The sequence below is a fragment of the Mycena indigotica genome (genome assembly GCF_014461135.1).
Source record: "Mycena indigotica strain 171206Taipei chromosome Unknown Mind.scaff0016, whole genome shotgun sequence".
Classification (NCBI taxonomy): domain Eukaryota; kingdom Fungi; phylum Basidiomycota; class Agaricomycetes; order Agaricales; family Mycenaceae; genus Mycena; species Mycena indigotica.
Window position 1 is genome coordinate 757,120 of NW_023503015.1, and position 27,256 is coordinate 784,375.

Below are 27,256 nucleotides of genomic sequence, written 5' to 3' on the forward strand. Positions count from 1 at the left end.
CGGCGCAACAGCGATTTGGCACGGGCAACACCGCGACTTACGGCTCGTGGTATGCGGAGGCCCGCCGCTTTCGAGGCTTGGTGGCCTTCCAATAGCTCAGCTTGAACGAGTGAGTTCAACAAGATGAGGAGATAACGAAGTTGACATACCCATTCGACCATCATAACGTGCTGCATCCCTCGCAGCTATAGCGGCCTTGTCCGCTTCTCTCCGCGCTTTGGAGGCTTCAACGATTCTCGGATTCATGTCAGAGAAATATTTGGTGACTGACACTATGACTTACTGAGCAATTCTTTCTACCTCCTGCCAGAATTCGCGAGGGTGGTTGATCTCCTGAACGCGGGAGAGGTCGTAAGTGAATTTGACAGCGGGAAGCTGGTCTGAAGGTTGGCTCGACAGCAAACCGCGAAAAATTGAAGCAGTCTCGGCCTCGACTGGATCAGTAGGCCCTTCATCCTCGACTTGATTCTCCATTTTGCTTTCTACATCTTTCTCGGTATAATGCTCTGACGCATTTTCGTGCTTGTCTCCTCCGCCAGTTGCCGCTTCCTCTTTCTCTTTTTGTGCTTCAAGACGATCAAGGCGAAGTTCAAAATCCTCCCTTGTTATCCGTTCAACTCGCAATTGGTCTTCGTCGTTGAGTTCGTATACAATGGGATCAGCGACCGAGACGTTGGCCGTACGCACATTGGCAGTCACGAATGCCGACAAATAGCAGTTCGGGAAGGGAAAGGGATTTGTCGCCGTCTTCACTGGTTCGCGTTTGGAGGGATGAGCGTCAACACTGCAGGTTTGGGGTGCAATTGGAACCGACAGGCTGGCGTCGATAAGTTGGGCAGGAAAGTCTTGCGGCAAGCCTTGCTGAACGAAAAACATGAATTCTCTGCGAAACGCGGCCCCAGGATTGAAGAACGACTTGATCTGCAGAAAGGTTAAAGGGAACCAAAGGACGGTGAAGAGCTTACCGCAGGAGCATAGACTACATAGTCCTTGCTGACAAGTTTTTGCACTAGCGGCAGTGGCCTCTGGGTCCTCCAAATAATCCACCGAAGCAACAGGGTCGATAGTAAGCACGACGAAAGTGCCTCCAACCGGGAATGAAGTTGTGCGACTTTGAGTCGTCCATGAGATAGGGAATGAGGAATCAACAAGGATAGGCGAGATGACACTAAGACGTCTGGATCATGGACGTCCACAAAGCAACGGGAGAACAACAAGAACAAGAGAACAATAGTGAACAAGAAATAACGGGCGTAACCAGACTGTGACAAATGTGACATGATATGGACAACGACCGTGAAACAACAACTATAGGTGTCTTCTACTTGTGGTTTCTCCTCTGGGGCTCTTCTCGGTGACGATGCAAACCTCTCAACATCTTTGACCCAACGACTACTGCATGCTATTGAGTTTTAAATTGTCTTGACATCCCGAGAATACGGTGTAACGTGTTCTAGCAAAAAAACAAGGTATCTATGCACAAACACACAATACAGCAACCAGCTCTTTTGTTTGTTTTTCTGGTTATAAAGAACCGCACTGGTTCTATGCATGGTATCTACAACCTGATATGGCGGCCTCTCCCTCACAGTCAAATTCCTGTCAAGACTGCAACAACCCTGGCCCAACTCGTGCCCATTATCCGGAGGGAAAGGGCCAATGGACGGTCCGCAACGGCGCAGTCAGAACTGCCGAATATACCTCGATCCGGGCGCCGTTGTTTGGTCTTTTTTATGGGAAGCGTCAAATCAACCATTCTTACCGGCGCGGCCGCCCACCTTCCTTTAGGAAAACCCGGCCGACCATGCATAGTGATGAACACACTCAGAAATGAAGTTTGTCTCATGTGTAGCTTCAGTGGTGCCCCACCACCTGCTATACTCCGCGAATTCCTTATCCCTGTATTTCCAAAGCAGGTGGAGGGACAGGAACATATTCACTCTGTTCCTGAGTGGACCCACAAGTATGACCAATGGGTCCTCGCCGTGCCTTTCCAACCTCTCGTTCAAGACGTGCAAAAACTTCCATACTGGCAATCTGAACTGATACCAACTGGAGTTCATTTCGACAAAGAAAATATCGACAAGTTGGAACGTTTGAGTCGCGACATCGCTGGGAAGTGGTTTAACCGCGTCACAACGGACGCCGCCTTCAAAGAGGAAGTCGAAAAATATCTCGCGGTAAGAGCTTCAAATCATTCCCAAGCTGACTCGGATTCCGATTAACGGAACTGTGCGATAGAACTGGGCGCTGGCAGACTCCATGTCCACGACAAGCCCTCGCTTTACGGGCCCTCCAATGCGCGCTCCGTCCAAGTATACCGCTCGCTCTTCTATATCTACAAGACTCGCGCTCGGTCCGGAGATTGCGCAGGCCATAGAGACCGTACGCGTGAATAAATTGACTCGGACCGCAACCGTGACTAGCAAACTTGATTCCGACGACTTGAAGTCGGTGACCTCTGGAAAAAGCAGTGGCAGCAAGCGGATGGGGTTTGTAAGAATTAACTTTACTAGCCAACGCCTACGAGTATGTCCTCCCCTGTTGTTCTATTACATGGATTCACTGATGTCTTCAAGTTCTACTAGTACAGTAGTACTAGAGGCAAAATATTCAACTATAATCTGCATTATTATCTCGAACTCTCTGTTCTACTATTCAGATCTCTCGAACCTCTCTGTATCCTTACTGCTATCTATACCCCCTTGTGTCTTGTCTCTTCATCAACAATGACAAAAAATCTATCCCTTAATGCCACAACGTATTAATATCTTTAGTAGAATCCGAGCTAGAATCCTGATATTGGGATAGATTCTTTCGTTGCAAGGTATCACTATCAGGTACCTACATACATAGTGACCCCCATTAAATGAAACGAACAATAATTACAGTCTGTACAGAAGTGAATATTCGAAACAAGAAATAGACCGGTCAAGCAGGATGAGTAATCAATGTGACTCTGTGACCCCGGGCCGGTTCCTCAAACTGTAAGGTAGTTGTTCTTTCAGGAAGTTCTTGTTCTTTTGGTTGTTGAACATTGATCTGTGGGTCTCTTACTATACGATGAGAAAACCAAGTTGTCGTCTTCTCCCTTTCCATTGCACACCCATATGACCCCCGCGTTTGTCCCTAGCATTGGCAGCTTCGCGGTCCTCAAAATCGATGCCGTGGCTTCTGTTGCCTATCTGGATGACCTCGAGGCCACAGCTGCGGCTGCCAGGCTCGTCAATCGGGACTATGTTGTCTACGCCCTGCGTGTGAGTGGATGCATCTCGCTTTACTCGTCGTTAATTTAAACTCAAGTGTCCATCCAGCCCGGTGGTTTGCCTAATGCGCACGCTGAGTTTCGAGAGGCGCGGCCTGCATTTATCATGCAAGGCATCCCCCAAGATATTCCTGAAAGGTTCATTGAAGCGGGGATGTCAATGCCTATTGCCCCCCAAACCTTCAGTGTCGATGAGCACCCGTCGCACCGTGAACCATTGGTCACAACCCCAAATCCATTCCCATGGCCGAACTGCTTTATGACGATCTTTACGCATACCGAAGTCCGTTGTAGGAATGTTCCGAGGGAAGAGTCGGTTGTCTGTGAGCTTGGCCAAGATGAGAGAACCCGATACCGCCATTTCGCAGGGGAGGACGACGACCGACAGGGGGCCCTCAAAGACGAGCAAGAAGCAACAAATTCGGATGCTTCAAGCTTGCAAGATAGCTCTGAGGATGAAATGAGTGTCGGTGTCGGCGAAGACGGTGCTGAAGAAACTCTCGACGAACCTGAGGCTGACGTGGAACCACTTAACGAGGACGAAACTGCGGCTTTCTTCCGTGAACTACTGTCCGCCGAAGTACCAGAGGATCTCATAACGGTCACCTTCTCGTACGACCTCCACCGGGTTAAAAAGTTGAATAACCCACAACAATATTTTGACGAAGTCGACAGCATTGCTGAGTGTGTATTCCACTGAATTTGAAAATGCGCGCTCAAAATCAATAAAGGATCATCAAAGCATCCCAAGCGCGCAAGGATGCCACCAAAATTTCAGTAGCCCAACGCAATGCAGACCGCTATGACGATAAAACGGGTAGGTCCTGATATTTCGGTCTTGCCTCATTTGACATTTCTCTAGCGGAGCTCTTGCAGAACCACCAAGCTTCGCAAGACTCAGATGCACCTTCCATGACTTGTGAGACCAAGCCTTCTTTCCCAGAGCAACCACACATTTCTGTTGGGCATCGAATGTCGCAAGTGCTTGTTCGCGGTGCACGTTTAGCTAAAACCCTTATTCGTCGCATTCTGTGTATGTCTTCGTCGCACAATCCGTAGACTCTCATATATACCCCTCGCTGTGCTGTTGCTCTCAATGTGGAAAAGTGGAATATAGTTAGTTGACGCGACACAACACTCATATTCCAAGTCTTACTACCTTCAAAATCACGCTCTGAGCACTGGTAACAAAAGAAAAGTCGGCAAGGACCATGCCTAGATAATTTATATATGCAGCATACTCTACGTGTGTGTGGGGGGGGGATCCGTGTCGAGGGCCAGATTATCGTGCTATGTACAAAGACGGCCCCGAGGACAATGAAGCAGTTACTTGCGAACAAACTTTTACATTTGACGCGTGATGTGGTCGACATCGCGCCAGCTCTTGAGGAGCGTTCGGCGAATCGTGGCCATACCGGGCTCGGCATCACCATGGTCTGGGTGGGTGTACCCGCCGGCCGCCATGGTAACGATTTCTTCGGCACTGCGACGGTCGGCAGGCGCGAATGGCTGGTTCCATGACGTGAAGACGAACGTGCTGGGATCTGGGGTGGTGTGCTACAAGAAAGGGGATAGGTCAGCTGGAAGGTGAAAGCAGGAGAATGCAGTGCAACTGACAGCCGTGATCTCATGGAGTTCGCGTTGGATTGCGAGGCAGAAGCTGTCGAGATCTGTGGGGCGGAATCAGAGGCGAAAGTGTACAGGACAAAAACAAGGCATACCGAGATCGTTGAGGTCATAGTTGAAGGGGTTTTCGCTACGGCAAGTCAGTAAACACACACGTGGACAATCAACTAGACACAAACATTTCTTGACCGATTTCCAAGAATCCAAGGAGAAGGAAGGACGCAAACGCCGTTCCGGGGATCGTCAGCCAGTGCAGAGCGCTCACAACTTGGAAGGGAAGGAAGAGCAGGTAAAGCCTACGAGAATGAGTCGTCGTTCTAGTCGCATTCAACCCGCCAATACGCACCACAACGACATGCGCAAATGAGCCTGGTAAGCAAATGGCAACGGCGTATTGCCGATACGGTCCAGATTCGAAAGCGTGTCCTGAAGCGTGGCAATGTTGTTCATGAGACCAGTAGCAAGAGCTGGTTGAAGCCAGCCATTCTTCAAGCAATCTAGAAAACAAGTTAATACCGTTTACCTAATATTGTTTCGAATACACACAAGCCAGGTAGCTGTAAATAAAAGATGTCAACGCCAAGTTACCTATGCAGGGAGAAGACTAACTTGTTAAGATAAATTGTCACTTCAAGGGGGACATTGCTCTCAGTAAAGCTGGGTTTGATTTTCCTGCCCAACGAGTCTCGGAGACGACGCTTGTTCTTCCGTCTGCAGCACTTGGTGAGGACGGCGAAGATGCGGAGGAATGGGAAGTAGTCGAAGAACGATGCCTCAGGCGGGTTCTTGGCGGGCTTCAATGGGCGGTGGCTCTGAATGTCCGCAAGCGCCTTCTCGGGATCCACCGAATTTGATCGACTGGGCTTGCCGCGACCAACCAGTGTCCGCACCCAGTTGCTGCTGGTTTCTGATTTGAAGTCCTCATTAAGTGATGGCGGAGCGGTAGCACCGCGAGAGGGCGGTGGCGGCTGGGCTTTGTGAAGGGGATATTCTGCTTCTTCTGAAGCTGCCCATAAGGGGAGCATGTCAGCTTCTGTCTTGGGTCCGACGGAATTGGCATAGCGAGGGAGGAAACAGATCAATGGGTAGAGATCTTCGTAGTAAACACCAGTTTCGCCACGAAGGAAGTGCTGAAGGAGGAGTTAGGAGTAGAAAAATATAAATGAGATTAGATAAAGCACCTTGACCGAGACAGAGAAAGCTTGGACCAAGTTGATCATTGATTTTTTCTCGATCACGCTTTGCACGGTCGTCATCGTGTTCTTCTCCTTGTCGGTTCGCTCAAAAGGAATGTGTACCCAGATCTGGACCGGTTAAACTTTGTTGAATATTGACTGATAGCTGTACTGACAATTTGAGCGACATTTCGGGACGCTATTTGAATATTGGTCCACATTTTGCGACCTTCCTGATACCTGTTCCCAGTTGGAACCAATGAATCCTCGAAGGTAAGCAGACGCACCTTTCATAGGCCGAAGACGTTCTGAAACTGATGACGAGACCGAGAACGGTACCAAGGACGGTCAGCAAGCTGTTGCTGATTGCGAGGTTGTGAGTTTTTGTTTCGGTGACGACGGCGACCGCTAAAGAATCCATCAACATCCTTGGACACTCTGATCAGAGTATAACGCACCGACAGCTACGGCAGTGAAAAATAGCGTCTCAGGCCAAACGTCGTTGATGACCTGGAACGTCATTTCAGTCATGAATGTAGAGCATGCTAATGGCAACGCACCGTCGCGCTGAACTTGCGCATGACATGGCCACCGCTGAAAAGGGGGTTTTGGGCCACCATAGTGAGGTCTCAGGCCAAGGGGGAAAACGGGGGAAAGTGCCGAAAATAAAGTCAAAGGATTGCGTGGCGTCAGTGGATTCGTTGCACGTATAAATGTTCCTCCGCTGACAAGGCCAGACTTCGCTGGAGTTGAAAGCAGGAATGAAGCGGGAGCTAGTGGGAGGGAAGAAAGAGAGTCGCGTGCCGTTATGACGATGGGTATAAATGTTCTTGCCGGACCGCATCACGATCAGAAAGCACTGACATTGGGCGTCGGCGCTTCAGCCTTCCGTTGGACCTCCTCGACCAAAATCCAACTTTGATACGACTGCATCCTACTGACTTGACTTTCCTCAATCTATCCTTCCCCATGATCTATTGTTTGCTCTGATCTCAGCGCCATGATTTTAGATGCGCCCTGTTCCCAAGGCGAGGTCACGGTCCCAGGTTTACGCCTGCAGGTAACCATGAGCCGCCGACCCTTCCTCAAACTGCTTTTCCTGCTTGCCAAGACCAGCACGCTGCAAAGGTCGCCCCCGGTCCCCGCCGAAGACTTCAACATCAACTTGTCATTGGCGATCAAACCTCTTTACATTGCGCGCCGACTCTACTAGACTCAGATGTCATTCTCCTGCTGTTCTCCTGGCCTGAGTTCCACCTTTCAACCACAGCGTGCTCGTTGTCATTCAGACTCGAAATGGACAAAGTTTAAGTTGCACGCCCTCTTCGAAGAAGATCGGGTCTCCGCTTGTGCCGCTTCTGAATCAGTGGCAGAACAAAACTACGCCATCCTGCGACACTCGCTGGGTTCGCCACCGAATACTATCCAGTCCGAGACCTCTAGTCAGTCCAGTGTCTTGCTGTTGTCAACCGTGGTCATGACGATCCCGGAACATCGTTTCGAAGTAACAGTAGTGGCGAAATGACCTCACCAGGAAGAGAACCAGTCAGATCGGTTCATCTGCGATGGTCAGCACTCGACTTGGACCAGACGGAATAAGGAGGAATCCAGTCAGTCCTGCATACAAAGACTTTTGTGACGAGACACAAAGTAGGTCACATTGTTCCGTGAACGTGCTACAATCTAAGCTGTTGTGTTCAGTCCGGAACCATGAAACATGCTTTGTTCAAGCTCGTTATCTCCTACATTATCTGCTGTTTGTTTTATTTTGCAGGCATCCATTGTAGCCCGGGAATGGTCAGGGACATATAAGAGCTTGCCCCCACTCCGAAATGCCACCCGAACCATCGCTCGTACAATGACTTCAAAGCCCTTCCTTCGATTTGTTCCAGCAACTGGGGCCTTTGCTGCTATCCGAATCGATCCTGTTGCATCTTTAGCCCATCTCGACGACCCGCTGGCTCAATTGGCGGCTGCAAATATGGAATGCAAGGACTACATTGTCTACGTCGGAGTCAGTGTTCCAATGGCTTCTATCCAGTACTGCACCTGACCTCTGTGCTCAGAAGCATGTGCTGCGTCATCGTACAATCGCTTTCCACAAGGAGAACGTGGACTTCGTTGTCCAGGGCTTACCAATACCCATTCCCGACCATCATATCGAGCTGTCAACATTCATACCGATTTCCCCCACCCTAGGTTCTGAGTCTTCCCCACCGCCGCTCTCACCAAGCGGCGACTTCCCGTGGTCGGACTGCTATCTAACTCCCTTTATATCGGCCACCGTGCGGACGAAAACTATCCGCTCCAACAAACCAATCCTTTGTCGCCTTGGGATGTTCGAACGCGCTCGCTGTAGCATGGCTCTTGAACACGGTCGGACACGTCAACACAGTCTGCAACGCGCTGCGGAGGAAAACGGCGCCACCAACTCCAACATGCCAGTGCCCAGCTCTCCGGCTTTGAGCGCCTTGGATGTGAACTCCGAGTCGAAGCTGGATAGTGACATGCGGTCCATGTCAGACAGAAACTTGGTCGCATCTATTAGAGCCACGAATCAGCTCAAAGAGGCCCCCAACGACATGTTGACGGTCACTTTCACCCATGATTTGCCCGCCATTGACAAACTAAATGACCCACGTTCGTTTTTCGAAGAAGTTGAGCTTATTTCTTGGTAGGCTCCAGGATTCCGCAATCCCACTAGCATTATCGTAACGGAAATATGACAGCTTCACACGGGAGTCAATTGCCCACAAGGCCCGTCGGGAAGCCGATGAAGCCGAGGCCGATGCGCGAAGACTAGCACTTGGTCATCGAGCTGGTTAGCACTGTTTTTTCGCGGTAAACTGCGCTACATTCGATTACAGATGCTTACCATAAGCTGAATGGCGGCGTCTGGGGTATTTCTGATGAGAACCTTCGCCCTGAGCACGAATCTGCCAGTGCCTTCAGGTCCCGACTTGCGTCCAGGATTCGACGTTTCTTCCATGTTTCAACCTGAACCTAGCTCTCCCCCTTGCAAGCAACTTGAACGCTGTCTACACAATTTACATGACTCGATCATCTGCTGCATGCATCGGCACTGGCAGCTTGCGTTGCGTAGGTTTTCTGCGTAAGTATTAGGAAATGACGACATCTCCGAGCTGTTTTAGAAGTGATCGTCGGATACTTATCTCGTTCATGTAAAATTAGACGATATGACGCGTATGGACGCGTTCAAATTGAAGTATGTTGATAACACGTGTGCGAGTTTGATCTCTCACGTGCACACGCTGATGCCGCCGTCGTTTTTCTACTTACCTCCCACCACCTTAAGATTCTTTCGACACTCACATATCGATACTCGCTCAAGCTCATCACCGCCATATTCCCACTGGTGCCCGAGGTAACTCCTCCCCGGCTTCCCTATGCCTGCTAATAGAACACGACTTTCGATCGCACAAAGGACTTCCATGCGGCGTGAAACCGGTGTTGAAGCTTTCTCTCGTGGCATAATGCGTCGTATCTCCGCTTCAGGGACTCCTTTTACGCCGCCTGGTTAGTCTACTCGAGCAGATTGACGACGGTATTCATATTGGACGGCACAACCGGCTCTGTCGCGTTAAAAAGTCGACCATGGTCTGGTGGCACGGTTTACTCAATCATTGGACCGGTCGATGGACTGCAATCACCTGACTATTGTGGAGGCAATCCCTGAGAATAAAGGACTGCTTCCCACAAGCGCCCACACCTCAACAGCATCTGTTTCTCCTTGTACTTTCACGACCTCCTCGATGACGACTGCTGAACTTGTTGCTGAAGAAGCGCTTCAAGAGCGGCTACGCCTCTGGCGCACCGAGAAGGGCCCAGATGTAACGACACAATACCAGGACATGCAACTCCAGAATGACGCCCGGCTGGGCCGGTTTGTGCGCGGAATTTTACTCCGCAAGCCAACTGACGGCGAGCAACCGCGCGACTTTCGCGCAAAGCAGCTTCATGAAATCAAGAAAGCCTGCCAGGATGCAGAGCGAGAGGACGACAAGCTGAAGAATGTCTTACATGAAGGTGTCGAGGTTGGGGCAGCGAGAATCAAGGATTTGTATGTTAGCGTGGCCCTGGAACACCCGGATGAGCTTGTGAGTCAACAACCCTCGATGTCATCTGGCGCTAATTGTGTGCTGACCGTCTGTCATTGTTTTTTTAGGACCCAATCAATCATGTTAACGAACAATTGCGCAAACCGATTGGCCCCGTCGCCTACTGCAGCCCCGTCTTGCGAACACTTTTGTTCGCAGAGAACTTCGACAAGGTCCCTGCGTCCAAGATAAGCCAGGCAATAGAGCTCGATCTTCCCGACCGTGTCGATTCATTGCTCGAGTTCCACCATATTGCGTTTCATGCCGACGTTGCGGTGATGGCGCAGCTCTACGATCCGATACTTGCAACAGACAAGCTCAAGCGGAGGGAGCTGTTGAAGCTGCACCAGGCAAAGATGGAGAAGCTTTCCGTCGAATTCTCGGATAACATAACCGCAAGACTGACGCAGCATTGGGAGCAGTGTCAAGCTGATATCGACGACGCTGCCTTTTCGGATACCATCTCCAGCATTGGAGATTACGCGTCGAGAGAACGGAGCGAGGCCACTAGCTCAGCCGCACATAGCTCTTCCTCTGACTGGTCGAGGAATTTGAAGCGCCCGTTCGAGCATGCTTCCTCTACTCTTCCTCCATCGGCCGATTCCACCCCGAAGGGAATTTTAAGGCCCGCAAACCCCAGTGGCGGCAATACTGGAACCGCACAAGAACGCCCCAACAAACGAGCGACGATACTTGATCATAAAGGCGCCAGTGTTGCAGGGCGTGAGGTCGATTCAAGTGATGGCCTTTTCTTCTTGGAACATCGCATCGCCCCCGAAAATCTTTCTGCGACAGTCCAGGCAGCATACGACTTGCAGGTAGACAGAGATCCCAATTTTGGAATTCGTGTCACGGGGTCAGAGGCTGAGGGGACCATACAGGTTCCTTCGACGCCAACATCGACCAGACAGCAAAGAATATACGAATTCTGGACTCCCCCCGCCATCGATCGGGATGCACAGCGAGTCCCTCGTAGTTTTGCGTCAGGAACAGGGTCGACGCCGGTTGGCGCCAACGTGCAGGCGGGCAGAGTTAAAGCCAAAGCCAAAGCGTTGTAACTTGTTTTGTGTTGTCTGTTGGGCATATTGTAGGATGTGGTCTTGGTTGTGTTCCCGGTATTGTATTCCTAACTCAGATTTGAGTCTGAATCCTCCTATGTAGTCCTATCGAGTCCTGGTATTAGTAGCATGTGTCTGTCTGTATTCTATCGTGGTTTGTGGCTATATGTACTACTTTAACATGCGGAAACAGCATGTCTTTCGCGGGGCTTTCATTTAAGGTTGAGAATGGCTACATTGACCTTCTTCTCCCAGCTATGTTTGGAATCAACTTGTTTAAAGACCGACAAAGGGAGCGATAAGGCACGGAAGGTATACGATTCACTTAGGGAGCTAGCTAAGACACATCATTCGACGTAAAAGGGCCCGACAGGCGTTCAGCCCACGGGAAGCAGTTCGTAAAATGCGACGACGATGAGGTGATACCGTGACTCGCCAACTCTTCTTCAAACTCGATCCAGTTGTTGATTCTTCGGTTTCTTTCAACGCTGAATAAACTGGCGTGAACCGCTGTGAGTAAAGTAGCCGAAGACACTCACCCATTTGCTTTTCCCAAAATGCGTCCTCGCTATGGCGCTCCGCAGCCTCCTTCCGTGCGATGGAGGCCTCCACAGCTCTGTGAATCGTCAAAATGATGGGAGACGAGGATATGGACGTAAGCATACTTGTGAATCTGGTAAATTTCCATCCAATAATATATAGGATCATGGAATTTGTCGATGCTGGAGAGGTCGTAATTCAAGCTTGCAACAGGCACCCTCATATCGAAGGCCAGGCCAACAAACTCCCCGTCGAAACGGCCTGAGCACGTCCCCGGCTCATGCGAAAACATCCACGTCTCGAAATCAGCGGTGAAACGTGCGAGCTCGTCGATGGGAAAGCATCCCCGCCAATCTTTGAGTTCCTCCCGATCGTCGTCGTCCTCGTTTGCAAATGATATTAGCCTGCGATGCTCCGCCTCATCAAGCTGGCAAAGGGCTTTTGAATCATTCACTGTGTGTTTATCCGACTCGGAGCGACGGACAACGACACGAGAAAACGTCGACATGAAGCAGTCCTCGAAGGGGAAGGGGGTTGTTGTCTTGAGCGGTTCGCGGTTGGAAGGATGGTCCTCATCGCCGATTTCGCCGGACTGGGGAGCGATTGGGATGATCATGCGGGGCTCTATACATTTCTCGGGATCTTCATATTCTTCACTCATGACAAAAAAGCAGCTTTCTTCCCCGTGGTATTCGTTTGGCTGCAATGGCTCACATGAGTGGGGGGGACGAGTTTCACACTATTATGCACTCACCTCATCGACGTAGACGATGTAGTTTTTGGGAGTGAGCTTAGAACAAGCGGCGGTGACTTCTGGATCGTTGATATGGGCTACGCTGGCAATAGGATCGAAAGTCAGCACGGCGAAGGTGCCAGCCTTGCGCGGAACGTGGTCAGCTTGAGCGGTTTCCGTCATCGGTTTGGAATGCTGGGAGATGAGGTTGATGTCGGAAAGATGAGCCATGAGGGTTTATATAGCCTGAAAGCATTGTTGGCCTGGTCAGGGAGCGCGCCGACAGAGCAACGAGGAACAAAAAGAGAGAACAAGGATGCGGTCGAAAGACAAGGTTGCTATCATGACTAAGCATAGTTCTTGTTCTGTGAACAAGGAGTGAAGTTTGGTTGAGCTTCGCGATACGATAGGATTCGGAGGAACTCAAGGAAGCATGGATGTGAAGTATGTATTACAATTGCATAGGTTACAGGTTGAGACGGAAAAAAGTCCGATTAGTGGTGCTTCACGTGTCGGGTGTGTTCATGCTTCGATATAATCCACCTTTAGCCTCAGTGAGCAGCGGGAAGTTTAAGTCACGATACGACCCACCAGGCATGCAAGACACCGGGTATCCACCCCAATATCGTCAAGCAGACGTTGATCCAGAAGTCTGCAGATTACTGTGAGCTTCCTTGGTGATAAACTTTGCAGCGACGAACCAGCCAGGATTCCCCGCTCTGTTTGGGTTGAGTGAACAACAATTACCCCAAGACATTTCCAAACGCACTGAAGAATACAGATACTGGTGGAAGAATGCTGCGCCAGCCAAGGTCAATTACGACGCGAGGTGAGCGAAAGAACAGCGCACATGGCAAGAAGGTAGAGGAAGACATTCCAGTTGGAAGAAACGTTGTCGGACATATTTGTAGGAGGGAAATAGTGGACGCCGGGATCCAACAGCAAACTATAAGTACCTGGTGGACAATGACGTCATCCATCTCGGAGCTCGGAAGAGATAAGATAATTCGTTGCTGAAGCCTGATTCGGACTGAGGATGTTTCGGCCTTGTGTACAGCTCAGACGAATGCCACTACCTCTCAGACCTTAAACCTCGAAGTTGAATTGAGGCTGGCAGAGAATAATGCAGGCTATTTTGGCGCTTACCAGTAGTCTGAGGTGAAGCGCCGGGAATTTGCGCGCTGGCGCAATAATCTTGAGGAAAGTGCAGCGCGCGGCGTGGACTCGAACCGGGAGCCTCGCGGCGGAGTGGCCGGCCGGCCGGTCAGTACCGAATCGGGTCGATCCTCCGGAGGCCCGATAGATCGACGATTGGCGCTGAAGATGGGAATGGAGAGCACTGCCGCTCTGGCGATGTGGGCGCCATCACGGGAGGCCATCGAGGGCCCGGCGAGGCTATGAGAGATAACCTGTGGGTGGGGTAATGCAATCTGAGATTCAAAATCTCAGATTGACGATGGATCGGGCTAAGGAAAATTAGTATAAATTAGCAGCCTACCTGTACAGTAGGGTAGAATCGAGGTTGGCCCCAGCCGAGTGGGGTACTGTGTCTATTGGCATATTTTCATTGTTGTGAACGTCTATCGCGCTCTTGTTGTGAACCCATCGCTACCCCGCGTTCAACTCTACCAACGGGTAGAACCTTTCGTTGCTTACATAATCGTCTTGCTCGTAGTCGCCTACGTCCCCGCATCCAATCTACACACCTAACCTCAGTGAATACGTTGTCTGAATTGCCACAATCATATATTTTGATTGGAACCCCCGAACCCGCGCGCATACGAAATCGACTACGACGGCGGAGCTACAAAGCACTCTTGGACCAACTGGTTAGAGCGTGTGTCTGTGGTTTAGTGTGCTTGTGTTAGTTTGTGTGTTTGGTTTCGGCTTAGTAGTTCTTTTTCCGTCCTCCCACCGATTTCACGCGTTTCAGAGGCCAATTCAACTTGAACAAGTTGACAACACTGGCTGCTGGCAACATGTCAGTGTGCAGAGTTATTGTGCAATGTGAGACATAAACTCACTGTGCATATAACCTGCTGCACTCATTCAAAAAGTCATTCTCTGTGCAAATACCGCTTGGACGACAAAAATAGTTTCAACAGAGGAGGCAGTGCTGACGCTGTGTGATAAAGTGATAAACAACTGCCATCTTTCCCTTTTACACTCTCGCCATCTGGCCATCTGCCTGCATAAAATGGTCTTCACAGCTGTAAAACGACATGCAGACAATCGCCTTCCTATCTATCCTCGCCCTCAACTCACTCACACTTTCCTCTGGTCGTTCCTTGGTAGTGGCGTCTCATGCAGCTCCTCAGTGCATGATCACTCTGTCACTGTCGTCGCCGAGTAGCAATGTGGACACGGCTGTCTTGCTTCCTTACGACCCAGGTCAGACCTGGGCCATATCCCAACCAGTATTTAGCCAGAAGCACGCGTTTGAGGTCGCAATTCCCCATTCCCCGTTTTGGGTTGTGGTGCGCCTGACTCTTCCACCTCCAGACCGGGCTTTCAACATTTTACAGTGGATGGATACTCTAAAGCCCGACACAGGCTGGATAAAGTCCAAGTACCAGTCTGTGCAGGGTCTAGACTCGGAATGCGCCGATTTATATGGACTCCCGTCCTTCAATTTCTCCACAACATCGCCGGGGTTTGAGATTGGGGTGGCGAATCGCATATGGTAGCATAAGGGGACAACGCAAGGGTGTGTTTTCAGTTTTGTGGTCTCAAGTCAAGCTGACTTTTGGCCTTCAGCCATGTCACATTCCACTTAACAGTGTTTGGCGACCACCATGGAGAGCAGGGAAAGGACCTGCGCACTATCATTGTGCCTGTAACAAACATTAGCGAAGCTGCAGGGAAAGGCGTGGGATTTGACTGGTATCCCTCGATTTCGCCTGGCGCCTCTTTTGTGATCACTCTCGGGGACGACCGCGGACCAGCAAGCGGTGGAAGTTTGTCCGCTGTTGCCAAGTCTCCAGCATACTTGTGTGCCTATCAGATGAGCGGGACATATCCATTCCTCCAGAGAGTGTTGGTTTATATGCTTTTTTTCTTTGGAATCATCGGTCTATTCACGGCCTCCAATTGGATGACTGGTTTGTAACTTGACATTCTATAATTTTAGAGCTCATAATTTCTACTTAGGCCCCTTCCTTGGAGGAGCAATGGCCTACGCTGGGGCTACCGCTGTCCATTCCATGATCATCCTAGCTTCCTCATTGAAACCATCTCAGAAAGGCACGATCGACCTTGATAGTCTCCCCGTCTTCCAAATCCTTTCTGTTTGCCTCTATCTTTGCGCTCCGCTTTTAATGGGTTCCCACCACCTTCGCCGACACACAGGCGAGGTCTCAGCTACTGTTCTACTTGTCTGCGCTTGGGGAATTCTCATCATCGCCGGCTTCTTCTCTGCCATTGCGATACACCCAACGGCGATTCCGCCTTGTGCCCCATTCAACTCGACATTGGCTGATGGCTCGCTTCAAAGTATTCCTCCCGACCTACCTGCATGTGCTGCCATCTGCCCCAACAAGTCCTCGATCCTTCGTTCGCTTGGTGAAGCGCAGATGGCGTCCTCTAACATAACTGTCAGTCATGTCTTTGGTGCACTGAAGGGACTGGGTATTTTCATCGGCACATTCTGCACCGGTTTCGTGATTGCCACCACTGCTATGGCGATAACGCAGCCTGAGTATGGGGATGTGTTCACTTCACTAGGACAAATGATGGCTATACCTGTTCGCCGGAAAGCGAGGACCCATCCAGCCGCGTTGCCATTGCTAGTTGTTGGTCTTACTGCTGTCGGAGCACCAATTGCGTTCATCATACAACTCATCCTCGGCGAGCGGAATCTCAAAAGGGCGAATCTCACAGCGGAAAGCAGGAATGCAATTGGACAGTGGGGTCCCTGGGTGATCGTTGCACTCGCCTCGTCTGCGGCGGTATTCTATGTAGTAATGGGACCGACGAAATACGGGAAGAGACGAGCTCCAGTCGCTACTGCGGACTCGAGGCAAGTCTATTGGCCGACGAATCAACTCTAGCTACATGAGATCTTCTAACATCTACCTTTCTCTAAAACCTCCTTTGGACTACGTTCACCAGACACTACACTCTGGACTACTACCAACGCGTCGCGGAAATCGTCGAATAGGATATGCGGTATTCCTTCCCTGGTGCAATACACAGCCAGGTCGTTCTCGCCATCCTCCTTCTGTTTCACGAAGAGGACATCCGCATGGCGAGCAGCGGACATGTCTGTGCCAAGGTTTTTCAGAATTTCTGAAGCGAGATGAAGGCAAAACCCACCGGAGACACCATCGCCAAAGAAGAACAATAATGGCGGTGATTCGAGCTCTTTGTACGGCAGAATGGCCCTAGACTTGTCGTGTCCATATCCACTAAAGGCCACTATGAATGAAACTCGTTGGCATGAGTTGTGCAAACCTGCTGGGGTGTCTGAACTTGATTGCCCATGTCCCGTCCTCTTTGACCTCGACATCGTTGGCGATGATGTCTATGGTATCCGCAACGTCATCACCCACGATGTTCCTCAACACAGCACGTATAATTGGCGCCATCCCACTAAACAAAATTGGCCCGGCACCCGGCCCGATGAACGTGTCAAATACCTGGAGACGATGACGACGGGAATGTCGTTGCTCCTACACCAGGTGTGGAAGTCCTTGAATCCAGCATCGAGCTTAATGTCTGTTGAGCATGATCATTCGTGAAAACCGGGAAGGGTTGAATGTACTTTTGCGCAGCTCGTCTTGACACGCCTCGAAGGAGTATCCGTTGGCCACGATGCTCTCCAACATTTCGCGGAACCCGTCCCTTTGCAGTCGTTTGATCAAATTTGCAGACAGTGGAAAGCAAGCCACGCACCGAAAGGTCTGTCTGCCAGCAAGCACATCCAAGTTCCCTGCTCGCCGTTTCTCCTTCCCGAAGCCCAAGTTGTCAGTCATATCTAGCAAATAATGGTCGAGCTTGAACGGCAGCCTTGGGTGAAACCTTACAGTCGTTGGAATCTTGTGTTGTAATCGTTCCGTCCCTGCATGCCGCTTTGATTGAGCTCGGAGCTCCAGCGATGCAGGAAGCAGCGGGACGAACCAATCAGAGAGAACGACAAAGCGCTTGTCTTTGTACACCGGCGGATACGGGAGTGTGCTTTCTGGGATCGCGTCGCTGCTGGTCATCGTTTCCGACGTGGTGGCGGGAAGAAAACGATCGATGGCCAAGATGATGACCGGACCGGAGATGCCGGAAACCTCTCTACCCCGGAAACCAACCGGAAACTGACTTCAGAACACAGTTGTAATATCCATTGTCGTCCTTCCTTCACAAATCTATAAAGACCTAATCTACGAGGACCCAATAGTCCTAGAGAAAATCAAGCGGTTTCTTCTTCGTTAACTACTCCCAAAGTGGTTCCTCTGATGCGACTTCCATCGTCGTCGCCGCTCGCAGCCGATAATACGAGTCAATTACGTCACTTCGTCCTTCACCAGGCCCCGGGACAGGACTGTATGTCTTCGGACGTGGACCGGGAGCATACTGGGTGCATATCTCGACAACTTGACGGCTCCCTTCAACCGGCTCGATGTCGCCGGTCTGTTTGAAACCTATGGCTTGGAAAGGAAACAGAGCGACGGTGTACTAAACACACAAAATCAGAATCAGCATTCTGGGCAGCTGGACAGACAGACCACAACACGGTATCCATATGCGGCGAAGTTTGTGCTGGGGTACAAAGTGGGCTTGAGGTGGATTTCGCCCATAAGCTGACCCCGCTCTCCTCCAGGTGGCGTCCAAAGTGATGCTTTGGCGCATGGCTCCATGGTCGTGCGATACTGTTGAGGGTTTTGCTGGGTGGTACACTCAAGGTAAATCATTGGAGCCTCGGGTTTTGACAATAGATCGACAACTTCCTGATCGGTGGACTCGATCGTAAGGGCACATGGGATTGACACAGAACGGGTGTATGAGAGCTGGGATGCGTAAGATGACTGTAACACTCTTTCGGTTTTTTGCTTACAGGCTTGGCGAGAGAGAGCTAGACACGAAGATCAGGTAAATCCGCCGCGAAAGTAAGGGAGTGACGGACCTTAACCAGGATGTTGTCCACTTTGCGGGTGCTAAAGATCTCGCCACTAATAATGAAAGACTTGGTATTCCAACCCTCTGGATCAGCATCTGGTCCTAGCAATGGACTATTCTCTTGATATGCGAGCTAAGAAAAGATATCAGGCAGTTTCCTGTTTAAGTAGAACGACAAACAGCACGAAGTGGTGAAGGCGCTGCAGGCTTGCTCAAGGGGAAGTAGTTGAATATGACAGGAAGTCTGCAAAAATGTGTCAATTCGGATAGAATAGTAAAGCAGACAGGCTTTCACTTTTCATCTCTTCCCAAGTGAAGCGCGGGCCGGACAATGTGCAACTCGACCACATACTGCAAGGTGAAGTACCCAATTCCAGTGCCAAACGACTTGGGAAGCCTGTAGCTTTTGTTGTTGTTTGTGATCTCGGCAGGTAGTTCGATAGAGAACGGCCAGTGGTAGTCGCCTTGGAGGGGTAGACCCGAAGCCGATTCCGTCTTGGATGGCTCATTGGTGTCTCCTTCGGAAGAAGACCAAAGCGCCTTCTTGACCTTCAAAAACACGATGGGAACACCGGTGCTTTCTGCGGGTGTGCCGCCAAGCACCTCACCTCGAACCGTAATATGGATTGCCTGAATCGGCTCGGCCTTTCGTAGAGCTAGTTTAACCGAGCCAGTAACGTTAGTGCCTTGCAAAATCGTTGGTTCGGTCGCGTTTGAAAGTCTTCCGTCCCCCTTGACGGTCAGCATTGCCCACCAGCCATTGCTGTCCTTGATCTGGTACTCGAACGGGCGGGGTTCCGAATTGTGTACAGCAGACTGAGTCGGGAGTTCATCGTAGACTGGGAGGTCTGAGTCCAAGTTATCGAGGTAAGAGGGGGGTTCTGGGTGTGCCATTCTGCCAACGATAGGTGACCGCTGCTGGATTTAAATAGAATTCGAAGAGGCCAACTTGTCTGCGCGTGCTTCCCCGCTAAGCCTGACAGGTAGTTTTGAGCTACTTTTGAACTTGAATGATGGGTAGTCGGAAACTGCGCCGTAGCGAAGCTATTTTGAGGTCAAATGTATACTGTCTATCGGGAGCGAGAGAACGCACCCATTCAAGTTCATCCGAGTCTTCACCTTGAACTCGATGAGCAAGTTCCTGACATACGCCACGACACGAGTGGCTATCTCCCTGATAAGCCTAGAGGTTAGGAACAGTCCGACCAAGTACTTACTGTTCATCAAGTTTAAGGAACAAGTTGCAGTGTTAGTCAGCCGCACGTGTTTGTGTGGCTGCCTCTTTTTCATCGTCCAAGACAACACTTTTTTTTTCCGTACCACTGGGTTTTCATGGAACACTGGCTACACAGTTGGACGAAGTGGTACCTTATTGCCGTGGTCGTCTTTTTTTTCCTGACCGGGATACTAACCGTAACCGCGCTCAAACTGCGCTGAAAGGCAATTGCAGGTCAATGCCAACAATCTACCAATAATTTACCGCGGTTTCTGATCATGATGGTTTGCCTTGTGCGTTGGCACAAGTACGCGAAAACGAGGCTTACTTTGAAAGCTTCGTTGTTATTGTGTGAAGAAAATACCCTGTTGGCCCGTCGGAAATTTATGAAAGACGGAGCGCGCTGCCTCGGACCTTCAACTTATTGAGCCACCGACACTCAGCTGGACAGAAACGAAATCTGGTTCCGTCACTTTCTTTCATCACAACCGGCTGCTGCAACAAAGGTAGATCTCTTTGTCTCGCCAGCAGGTATAAAAACTCTTTGACGTCTGACGCTCGCTTTCCTAGTACAACTCCGAGTTCCAAAGATGCAAAGCTCCAAGAAGGACTCGACCCAAGTCTTGCGAGCTGGGGCCTGGGCTATCATGACACTGAATCCATTCAACTCGCTCGCTCATGAGCATCTCGATGACATTGAAGCACTCAACATGGTATCCACTCTTCGCCCCAAACAATATGTGGTCTACATTGTGAAAGAAGTATGCCAGTGTGCCGAGGTTGACCATGTTGAACTCTCATTAAAATTTTATTCAGCTCCAAAACCCACACCCACAAGGCAGGCCTAGGGATGTTTGGGAGTTTCAGGTTGAACTGCTGATGCAAGGCCTTCCTCCGACGGACCGCGAAGCATGTCTCGACTCCAGCATGTGTATCCCGATATTCCCGGAGACATACCATCCAACAAATTCGCGTTTACCGCTCAGAACATCGTCTCCAGACCCAGACTTCGACTTCCCGTTCCCATTCCGCAACGGCTATCTCGCACCGCTGTTCGCCTCGCTCATAGTCCGTGCTACCGTAACACAAGCAAACGAAGGGCTGTGGATGCTTTCGCCAAGAGAGCAATCGGCGCATGACTTTTGGGCGATTCAGGATTGTATCAAAACCGAGACGTGGGCCGAACATGGTGAGGGTATCTTTGACCAATGGTGGGAGCGAGCGGGGATGGTGTCTCCCTCAGAATTGGGGTGTGGTCAAGCTGCCAGTCAAATCATCGAATTCACTCCTCGCCATGCCTGGATGAATAAGGATTTGCCGCCGACTCCTTCGAGTTTTAGCATGTCAATGAACTCTGCCTCGTCATCAAGTTCCAGATCGTCAACAGCAAGTCCTCTTCTCGATTCCGTCAGCAAAGTCAAAGCAAACTCGAAGTCGCCTCCTCGAAGATGGTACGACTTTAACCTGAGCCCATTCCCCGCCCCCGAAAAATTGAAGGCCCTCCCACCCAGAGGCCTCATCAGCGATCTTGGCCCACACCCGTTAGACGGTCTTACACCAACGGTGACGCTGAATCCCGATCTGTTCAGTATCCTGGCCGATGCGACGGCCGATGAACGAGCTAACTGGAAGCTTGAGACGCCGGAGGAGTTCTACAAGGAGCTTCACAAACTGAAAGTGTTAGTCCATCCATAAACATTGTCTCTCGAGCTTTAAAAGTTGTAGAATCGCTGGTGGAGCCCTTTATCGACGATCCCGCGTCGCACAATTGGCCCATATTCAAAGATTGTTGGCACAAGAACCGCTTGAAGAGCGTGGTGGTGTGTTGCTTTTTGCGTTTGAACTCCAGTATATTGATGCTTTCGAGCGCTGTCAAGTGCGACCAATCGTACACCGGTCTCCAAAGTTATTATGTCTGGACTCAGAAAACGGGTCAATAGTCTCAAGCAGTCAATACGTGCATCAACTTGAAGGAAACGCGCGATTGCAGAATTGAATGTTGCGTGTTGAAGTCTGGTGTCGGAGGTCTCGCCGGTAAACGCTCGAGCGGTAAGAAATGAAAGCGGAGCAAATTCAAAATCATCTGCATACAAATTTACTCCCATTCCAAACACTCTGGCGAGGGTAAAGGCAATGTCTCCTCGTCTGGCCCCGATCTCCCACACCAACGAAGGAACTTGGTGCAACACCGCCTTCGACCCATTCAACAATTGCGGATAAGATGTTGTGCTCTGAGTTATTCCGGCCGGGCGTGAGGCCATGGTGTCCGAATTTTGTTGCACCAGGCCCACCGAAACAGTGACCCATGCCGGGAATGAGAAACAGACGGAAAAAGTCATCAGGATTGCCCATAGTCTGCGAAACCAATTCGTGAAAACGTTTTGAGTTGCCAGAAACAACGATCTGGAATTCATCGTAAGTGGCCAGCGTTGGATAACTTAGAGGAATGTTACCGGGTCCATTCGTCCGTGGTAGGTGATAAATTTGCCGCCGCGATTGCGGAACGCAGAGAGATCACCATTGAAGGTGGAAATGCCGCCAGGATCGATGTGGTCGATGACTCGGAGGTGCGCTTCATCTAATCGTTGTAGATCGAATTCGGTGTCGTTGAATACGGCATATCGGAGCCAATCCTATGCTAATTCAGTACTGGGCTTGACTGAAAAAAGCAAGTTACCGCGGTGTAATACGGGGCCTCCCCAGTCAGCAAGGAGAAGCTTTGGGGATCGCTTTCCGCCCCAGGGTCGAGGCGAGGGCAAACAAGTCGGCCTTGTACCACAAGCGGGGAGTAAAGCTCGCGCAAAACCTCAACTTGGAGCTGTGTTAAGCAATGCGCCGTATTATCCTCCCGACATAACAGAACTTGGGGGTCGAATTTGCAGTCATCAGGCTCGGTGATAATTCCATCCATAACTCCATCCAGTCCATCGCACTGCTTGAGAATTTCTGGTGAGACGAGGTTTTGCCAGGTCTTGAGGGGTATATTTGCAGAGGTCAGACGACGTGCTGTTATGCCGCTCCAGTAAATTAGATGATTGAAGTTAAGCGCAGGGGCCCCCGCAACAATGCCGTCGTAATCTTGTGGATACTTCAAAGCGGCTTGAGTTCCTTGCCGCCCGCCAGTTGAACAGCCGAGATAGTACGACTTGCTGTGCGGCCGCTGATAGTAAGCCTCCACGATATGTTTTCCGACTACAGCTTCTACGTGGACGGCTCGAAATGAAAAGTCGTTTATAACTTCCGGACGATTGAGAAAATGAAGGGTGCCCCCATCATGCCCCCCATTTGATGCAATAGCAGCGAAATGAACGGTGGATGCGTAATTTAGGCCAGCATAGTCCATGCCTTGGATTGGGTTAGATAATTTTGTGCGAGAGAAAATCGTCACATACAGCTAGATAGCCCGGAATTCCCTAACCCTAAAAACCGGCCATGCCACTCGTCAGGCAACCAAAGCTCGGCACGGACCGCGGACGTTTCGCTTGTCTGGGTCACAAACTCCACGCGACAGACAGACACATCCACGATTGTGCTGGAGGCACATAAATCGGCGAGTGGGACAGTTGACCCTCCAGCGACGTATGATATACGATTAATGGTAGTGTTCTCTGGAGGATGAAGGCGAGACTGTAGTGAGAGGCATGCTAATTCTTGATGAGTCGGACCGTGTAGATGGGAGGTAGCGTGGAATAAGTTTGGTAGAAGCTTGACGAGCAGGCCTAGACCTGGAAGAATGTCTGTTGGTACGAAAGATGGAGCCCAATGCCTTCGTTCATCCTCGAGACTGCGAACAAAATGAGGGGGATTTGGTACTACCATGACTGGGCCCAATTTGAGTGGTTCCCTCTATCCAGAAGAGTAAAACTTACATGACCCCTCCATGCGCTACGAAGTCGTAGGAAAAAGAAACGTTGGATCCTGGCTACTCAGGAGGCTTGTCATTCTAGTGTTCATTGTAATGTCGGAGATGAGCAAAAGGAGCTGATATACCATTTTAGGAGCCTCTTGGAGCCTGTAGGCAGCTATATTGATGTTCAAGTCGTGTCGTAGATACTTTTGAAATGCTCGTGCTGGCCATAGATGAGAGGAGAATCTGAGGAGCGTGGAGCATATTGTGTCACGGCGATGTGTAACATCTTCAGCAGCTGTCACAGTAAAGATGGTTGAACATCTCCCAATACCATCGGAAGCTCATTGGAAACGCGTCGGTTCGATCTTGCGCAACGAGTGCCCACCGAACGCCGCAAATCGCACTTTTCTCCACTCGGCTCTTGAGTCCACTCCTTCACAGCTTCAACAATACGATGATGCGATTCTGGCGACGCGACGGACACTTGCTGAGGTGCAGCGGAAAATTGATCGTCTCGTTCAAAGGCGAAGCATGCTCGAGAAATATGCCACTGCCTGTCGTAGCGCCTTTTCTCCCATTCGACGTCTACCACCCGAGGTGTTGCTGCATATTTTTGCTTTCCTTTCGCACCCAAATTTGGAAGACTGGCACTGGGAAGATAACTTGAAGAAGGAATCTCTCCGTGCTGCAGCCAGGGTTTGCTCTCAGTGGGGGATCTCTCATATTCAGCACAAGTTCGTTGTGGAACTATATTGACATCAATTTGCGCGATCTGGAAGGTCAATGGAGAAGAGCAGAACGACATCTCGATGATGCGCTTCATCTTGCTCGTCATTCGACCTTTCTCGACTTCAATATCAGATTCGACTAAGACCGTGGGCATTACTCTCTGCTCACTCTGATCGACGAGGCCCCTCGCTGGCGGTCGGTGTCCATTTCGATTTCTGATCAGGGAGGAAGTTCCGAGTCTTCTCCACTTGTGCAAATCCTCCAGCGAGCTCGCAATCGATTAGGACTCCTAGAGAACCTTTTTATTTTCGTCGACGACAGCCTCGAAAATGTCGATGCGTTTGAAACAGAGCCAAAACTACGGCGTATCGCGTTTTCTGACCTGCCCCCGAAACTTCCATGGGATCAGCTGCAACATATCACTTTTCAACCGCATAAATCTTTGACATCTGGAGGCGATCTCTTAAAACAACTGCAGTTTCTGCAACGTTGTTCTCCCGAGTCCGTGGTTGTGATTCCGAGGCTTGTCCTCACGAATATGCAAGATTGGACGAGCGAAGTTCCAACACCACAGCCGATTCTGTCCAGTGTCCGATCATTAACGCTCGGGCTACGTTGGGAAGCCACGCAAACTTGGTCTGACTCCGACGACTGGGAGCCCAGACAAGTACAACTCGAACCCCCACTCAGAATTCTGTTAGGGAATATTCTGTCTCACCTTGATCTTCCCAACCTCTCATACCTTTGCCTGCATGCAGCAAAACCGGAGCGGTATAGACGAAAACAATTTATCCCGTGGCCCCAAAATGCCTTCCTTCGCTTCATCGCCAGGTCGATGACTATCCGATTATCCTCGCTTTTGCTCTACGGAGTTCGTATCGAACATGAAGACCTACTTGTAGTCCTCGCCCACACGCCCGCCCTCGAGAAACTTTTTTTTTCCAGGACATAACCGGAAACCCAACATTGAGTCCAACAGGAGGGCTGATTTACCCTAATAAGCATGTGCTATTCAAGGACGATCTCTTGCGCGCATTGTGTTGTGCAAAGGACGCCACTATCCTTGTCCCCGGCTTAAAAGACCTTGCTGTAGCTTCGGACCTGGAAGACATAACCGACGATGTCTGCCTGGAGTTCTTGGCCTCACGTGTCCAACAACTACAAAAGCGACAGCCAGACGCTGTCTTCTCTTTGCAGATAACGATCATGTCTCTTGGCGGCTCAGGCTTTCAGATGGGTGAATCATCTGTCGCCCTCAAAGCGAAAGAAAACAAGTTTGGTGCACTTGTGGAGTCACTCATAGTGGGAGGGAAACTAAGACTTTCCTTCTTGAGCATCTCAGAGTTGGAAGCGTGCGTGCATTGCTTTAACTCGTTCAAGTTCTCAAATTTAGTGACTTTGGATTCGTAGAGTGCTGGAAGACCCTTATCTCAAGGCAAACCTTCCGACTGCTCGTACTCGATCTGACAGGACATCGATTTGGGGCAGATCATACGATGATGTTTTGGATGAAGATTCTGAAGGAGGACGAAGAAGACTCGGACTCAGAATAAAGGCGTAGTAGTTGGACCTATGATTAGCGGAGGGAAGATGCATGTGATGGGACCTGGCGGGCACGGTAATGGTGTTTGTGGTCCCAAAGGAGTAATGAAAAAATCGGCCAAAAAAGGAAAGAGGAGGGAAAAGGAAAAGGGAAATTCATTGTTTATAATGTATCTAGCTATAGAATCACACTAATTCCAACTGAAATTGTAATTCCGACTGAAATTGGGTCTAGGCTTATATCAGTTCTTAGCCTCATGAATATTAAATTTATCAAGGAGGGAAAAAAGGGAGAAAACTATAACACACCTTGTACACCACATGCACTACTGTAGCAATTTAATCAATTTTATAGCTTGGGCCACATCGGGAACAGTGTTACCACCTTTGCAATGTGAACCAATATCATGAAAATGATTTAGACTATATACAAAATTGCAGTCACAAGCACCAAACCTTTGAAGACTGAGGAGATGGGCTGAACTAATTTATTGTTTATGTCGACACCCTGTGATTGACAAAAGATCAGCATGAGTGTAACATGTGACTGACAAATTGAATAAAATATGTAGCATAGTGTTATACAAGTATGCATAGGACTTAGTAGTGGTTTCAACTCATCAGTCAAGTGGAAGACCTCCCTGACAAACTGAATAAAATAGTACAGTATTGATCTGTGTCAGAAATCGGCACTTATTAACCAGGCTGCACACCCCCGATTGAGTACCCGATAGACGGATAGCTTCACCACTACCTGAGGGTACAAAGGAGACAAAGGAGAAAATAAAAGTGTGCCTAACAGGCACACGGACCATGCTACTTATACACCACTCCTGCACAGCCCTAACCCAGGCTCCGGCCAGTCCTGCATCACCATGCATCTGCTCTCCCCGCTACTGCTAACACACCCCCTCGCGCGTGAGGTGTGAACCCACCCCGCCCTGCAAGTTCAAGACCACTAACCAATCCAGCCGGTCCACATCCACCGCATGTTGAGAGACCAGACCACCGTGCACCTGTAAGGGCAACCCTGGAGACTCCGACGAAAGCCTAGCAGGGGAGGATCCAAAGCATGAATAGGGCGCCAACTATATACTCGTCCGTAACTGCCGACGTAGAGTGCAGAAGGCCTGAGCGTCGCAGGCTCTGTCCCAAGCTGATCGTTGGGAGGGTCTTGACAGATCGGTGATTGTGCGGGCGAAGGAGGCCGTGGGACGATGGTCGGGGTGGGTCGGAGCGTCCAAGGGGGCGCCCGGTCGGATGTGCCTCGGATGCGCTCGGACGGTCCGAAGGAGGCCG

At 50.3% G+C, this 27,256-nt stretch overlaps 10 protein-coding genes across 10 annotated transcripts; 5 read left to right on the plus strand and 5 right to left on the minus strand.

Moving 5' to 3' along the window:
• Positions 1-3,110: 3,110 nt before the first annotated feature.
• Positions 3,111-4,324, plus strand: MIND_01358700 (uncharacterized protein; the record flags this gene model as incomplete). Its single annotated transcript, XM_037370016.1, has 4 exons — positions 3,111-3,257; positions 3,315-3,949; positions 3,997-4,082; positions 4,128-4,324. 4 exons carry the CDS (start codon positions 3,111-3,113, stop codon positions 4,322-4,324), a joined length of 1,065 nt encoding a protein of 354 aa, XP_037213572.1.
• A 285-nt stretch (positions 4,325-4,609) lies between these two features.
• On the minus strand, positions 4,610-6,686 carry MIND_01358800 (uncharacterized protein; the record flags this gene model as incomplete). Its single annotated transcript, XM_037370017.1, has 12 exons — positions 4,610-4,822; positions 4,883-4,935; positions 4,987-5,021; positions 5,071-5,187; positions 5,238-5,388; positions 5,438-5,448; positions 5,501-6,021; positions 6,073-6,195; positions 6,243-6,306; positions 6,354-6,474; positions 6,525-6,576; positions 6,627-6,686. The coding sequence occupies 12 exons, from the start codon at positions 6,684-6,686 to the stop codon at positions 4,610-4,612; spliced, it is 1,521 nt and encodes a 506-aa protein (XP_037213573.1).
• A 1,238-nt stretch (positions 6,687-7,924) lies between these two features.
• Positions 7,925-9,067, plus strand: MIND_01358900 (uncharacterized protein; the record flags this gene model as incomplete). The annotated part of the gene is made up of 4 exons (XM_037370018.1): positions 7,925-8,080; positions 8,133-8,740; positions 8,796-8,887; positions 8,934-9,067. 4 exons carry the CDS (start codon positions 7,925-7,927, stop codon positions 9,065-9,067), a joined length of 990 nt encoding a protein of 329 aa, XP_037213574.1.
• A 655-nt stretch (positions 9,068-9,722) lies between these two features.
• On the plus strand, positions 9,723-11,242 carry MIND_01359000 (uncharacterized protein; the record flags this gene model as incomplete). The annotated part of the gene is made up of 2 exons (XM_037370019.1): positions 9,723-10,184; positions 10,253-11,242. 2 exons carry the CDS (start codon positions 9,723-9,725, stop codon positions 11,240-11,242), a joined length of 1,452 nt encoding a protein of 483 aa, XP_037213575.1.
• A 333-nt stretch (positions 11,243-11,575) lies between these two features.
• On the minus strand, positions 11,576-12,746 carry MIND_01359100 (uncharacterized protein; the record flags this gene model as incomplete). The annotated part of the gene is made up of 4 exons (XM_037370020.1): positions 11,576-11,730; positions 11,782-11,858; positions 11,908-12,482; positions 12,537-12,746. The coding sequence occupies 4 exons, from the start codon at positions 12,744-12,746 to the stop codon at positions 11,576-11,578; spliced, it is 1,017 nt and encodes a 338-aa protein (XP_037213576.1).
• Positions 12,747-16,578: 3,832 nt separating this feature from the next.
• Positions 16,579-17,719, minus strand: MIND_01359200 (uncharacterized protein; the record flags this gene model as incomplete). Its single annotated transcript, XM_037370021.1, has 6 exons — positions 16,579-16,778; positions 16,830-16,921; positions 16,968-17,105; positions 17,153-17,231; positions 17,278-17,357; positions 17,409-17,719. 6 exons carry the CDS (start codon positions 17,717-17,719, stop codon positions 16,579-16,581), a joined length of 900 nt encoding a protein of 299 aa, XP_037213577.1.
• Positions 17,720-17,936: 217 nt separating this feature from the next.
• On the minus strand, positions 17,937-19,514 carry MIND_01359300 (Arrestin-N domain-containing protein; the record flags this gene model as incomplete). The annotated part of the gene is made up of 6 exons (XM_037370022.1): positions 17,937-18,179; positions 18,230-18,511; positions 18,559-18,576; positions 18,628-18,753; positions 18,801-18,864; positions 18,916-19,514. 6 exons carry the CDS (start codon positions 19,512-19,514, stop codon positions 17,937-17,939), a joined length of 1,332 nt encoding a protein of 443 aa, XP_037213578.1.
• A 701-nt stretch (positions 19,515-20,215) lies between these two features.
• On the plus strand, positions 20,216-21,531 carry MIND_01359400 (uncharacterized protein; the record flags this gene model as incomplete). Its single annotated transcript, XM_037370023.1, has 2 exons — positions 20,216-20,597; positions 20,653-21,531. Exons 1-2 carry the CDS (start codon positions 20,427-20,429, stop codon positions 21,529-21,531), a joined length of 1,050 nt encoding a protein of 349 aa, XP_037213579.1. The 5' UTR covers positions 20,216-20,426.
• Positions 21,532-21,915: 384 nt separating this feature from the next.
• Positions 21,916-23,718, minus strand: MIND_01359500 (Carboxylic ester hydrolase; the record flags this gene model as incomplete). Its single annotated transcript, XM_037370024.1, has 5 exons — positions 21,916-22,239; positions 22,290-22,469; positions 22,514-23,181; positions 23,229-23,657; positions 23,706-23,718. 5 exons carry the CDS (start codon positions 23,716-23,718, stop codon positions 21,916-21,918), a joined length of 1,614 nt encoding a protein of 537 aa, XP_037213580.1.
• A 1,235-nt stretch (positions 23,719-24,953) lies between these two features.
• On the plus strand, positions 24,954-25,976 carry MIND_01359600 (uncharacterized protein; the record flags this gene model as incomplete). The annotated part of the gene is made up of 3 exons (XM_037370025.1): positions 24,954-25,286; positions 25,361-25,767; positions 25,826-25,976. 3 exons carry the CDS (start codon positions 24,954-24,956, stop codon positions 25,974-25,976), a joined length of 891 nt encoding a protein of 296 aa, XP_037213581.1.
• Between the last annotated feature and the right edge of the window lie 1,280 nt (positions 25,977-27,256).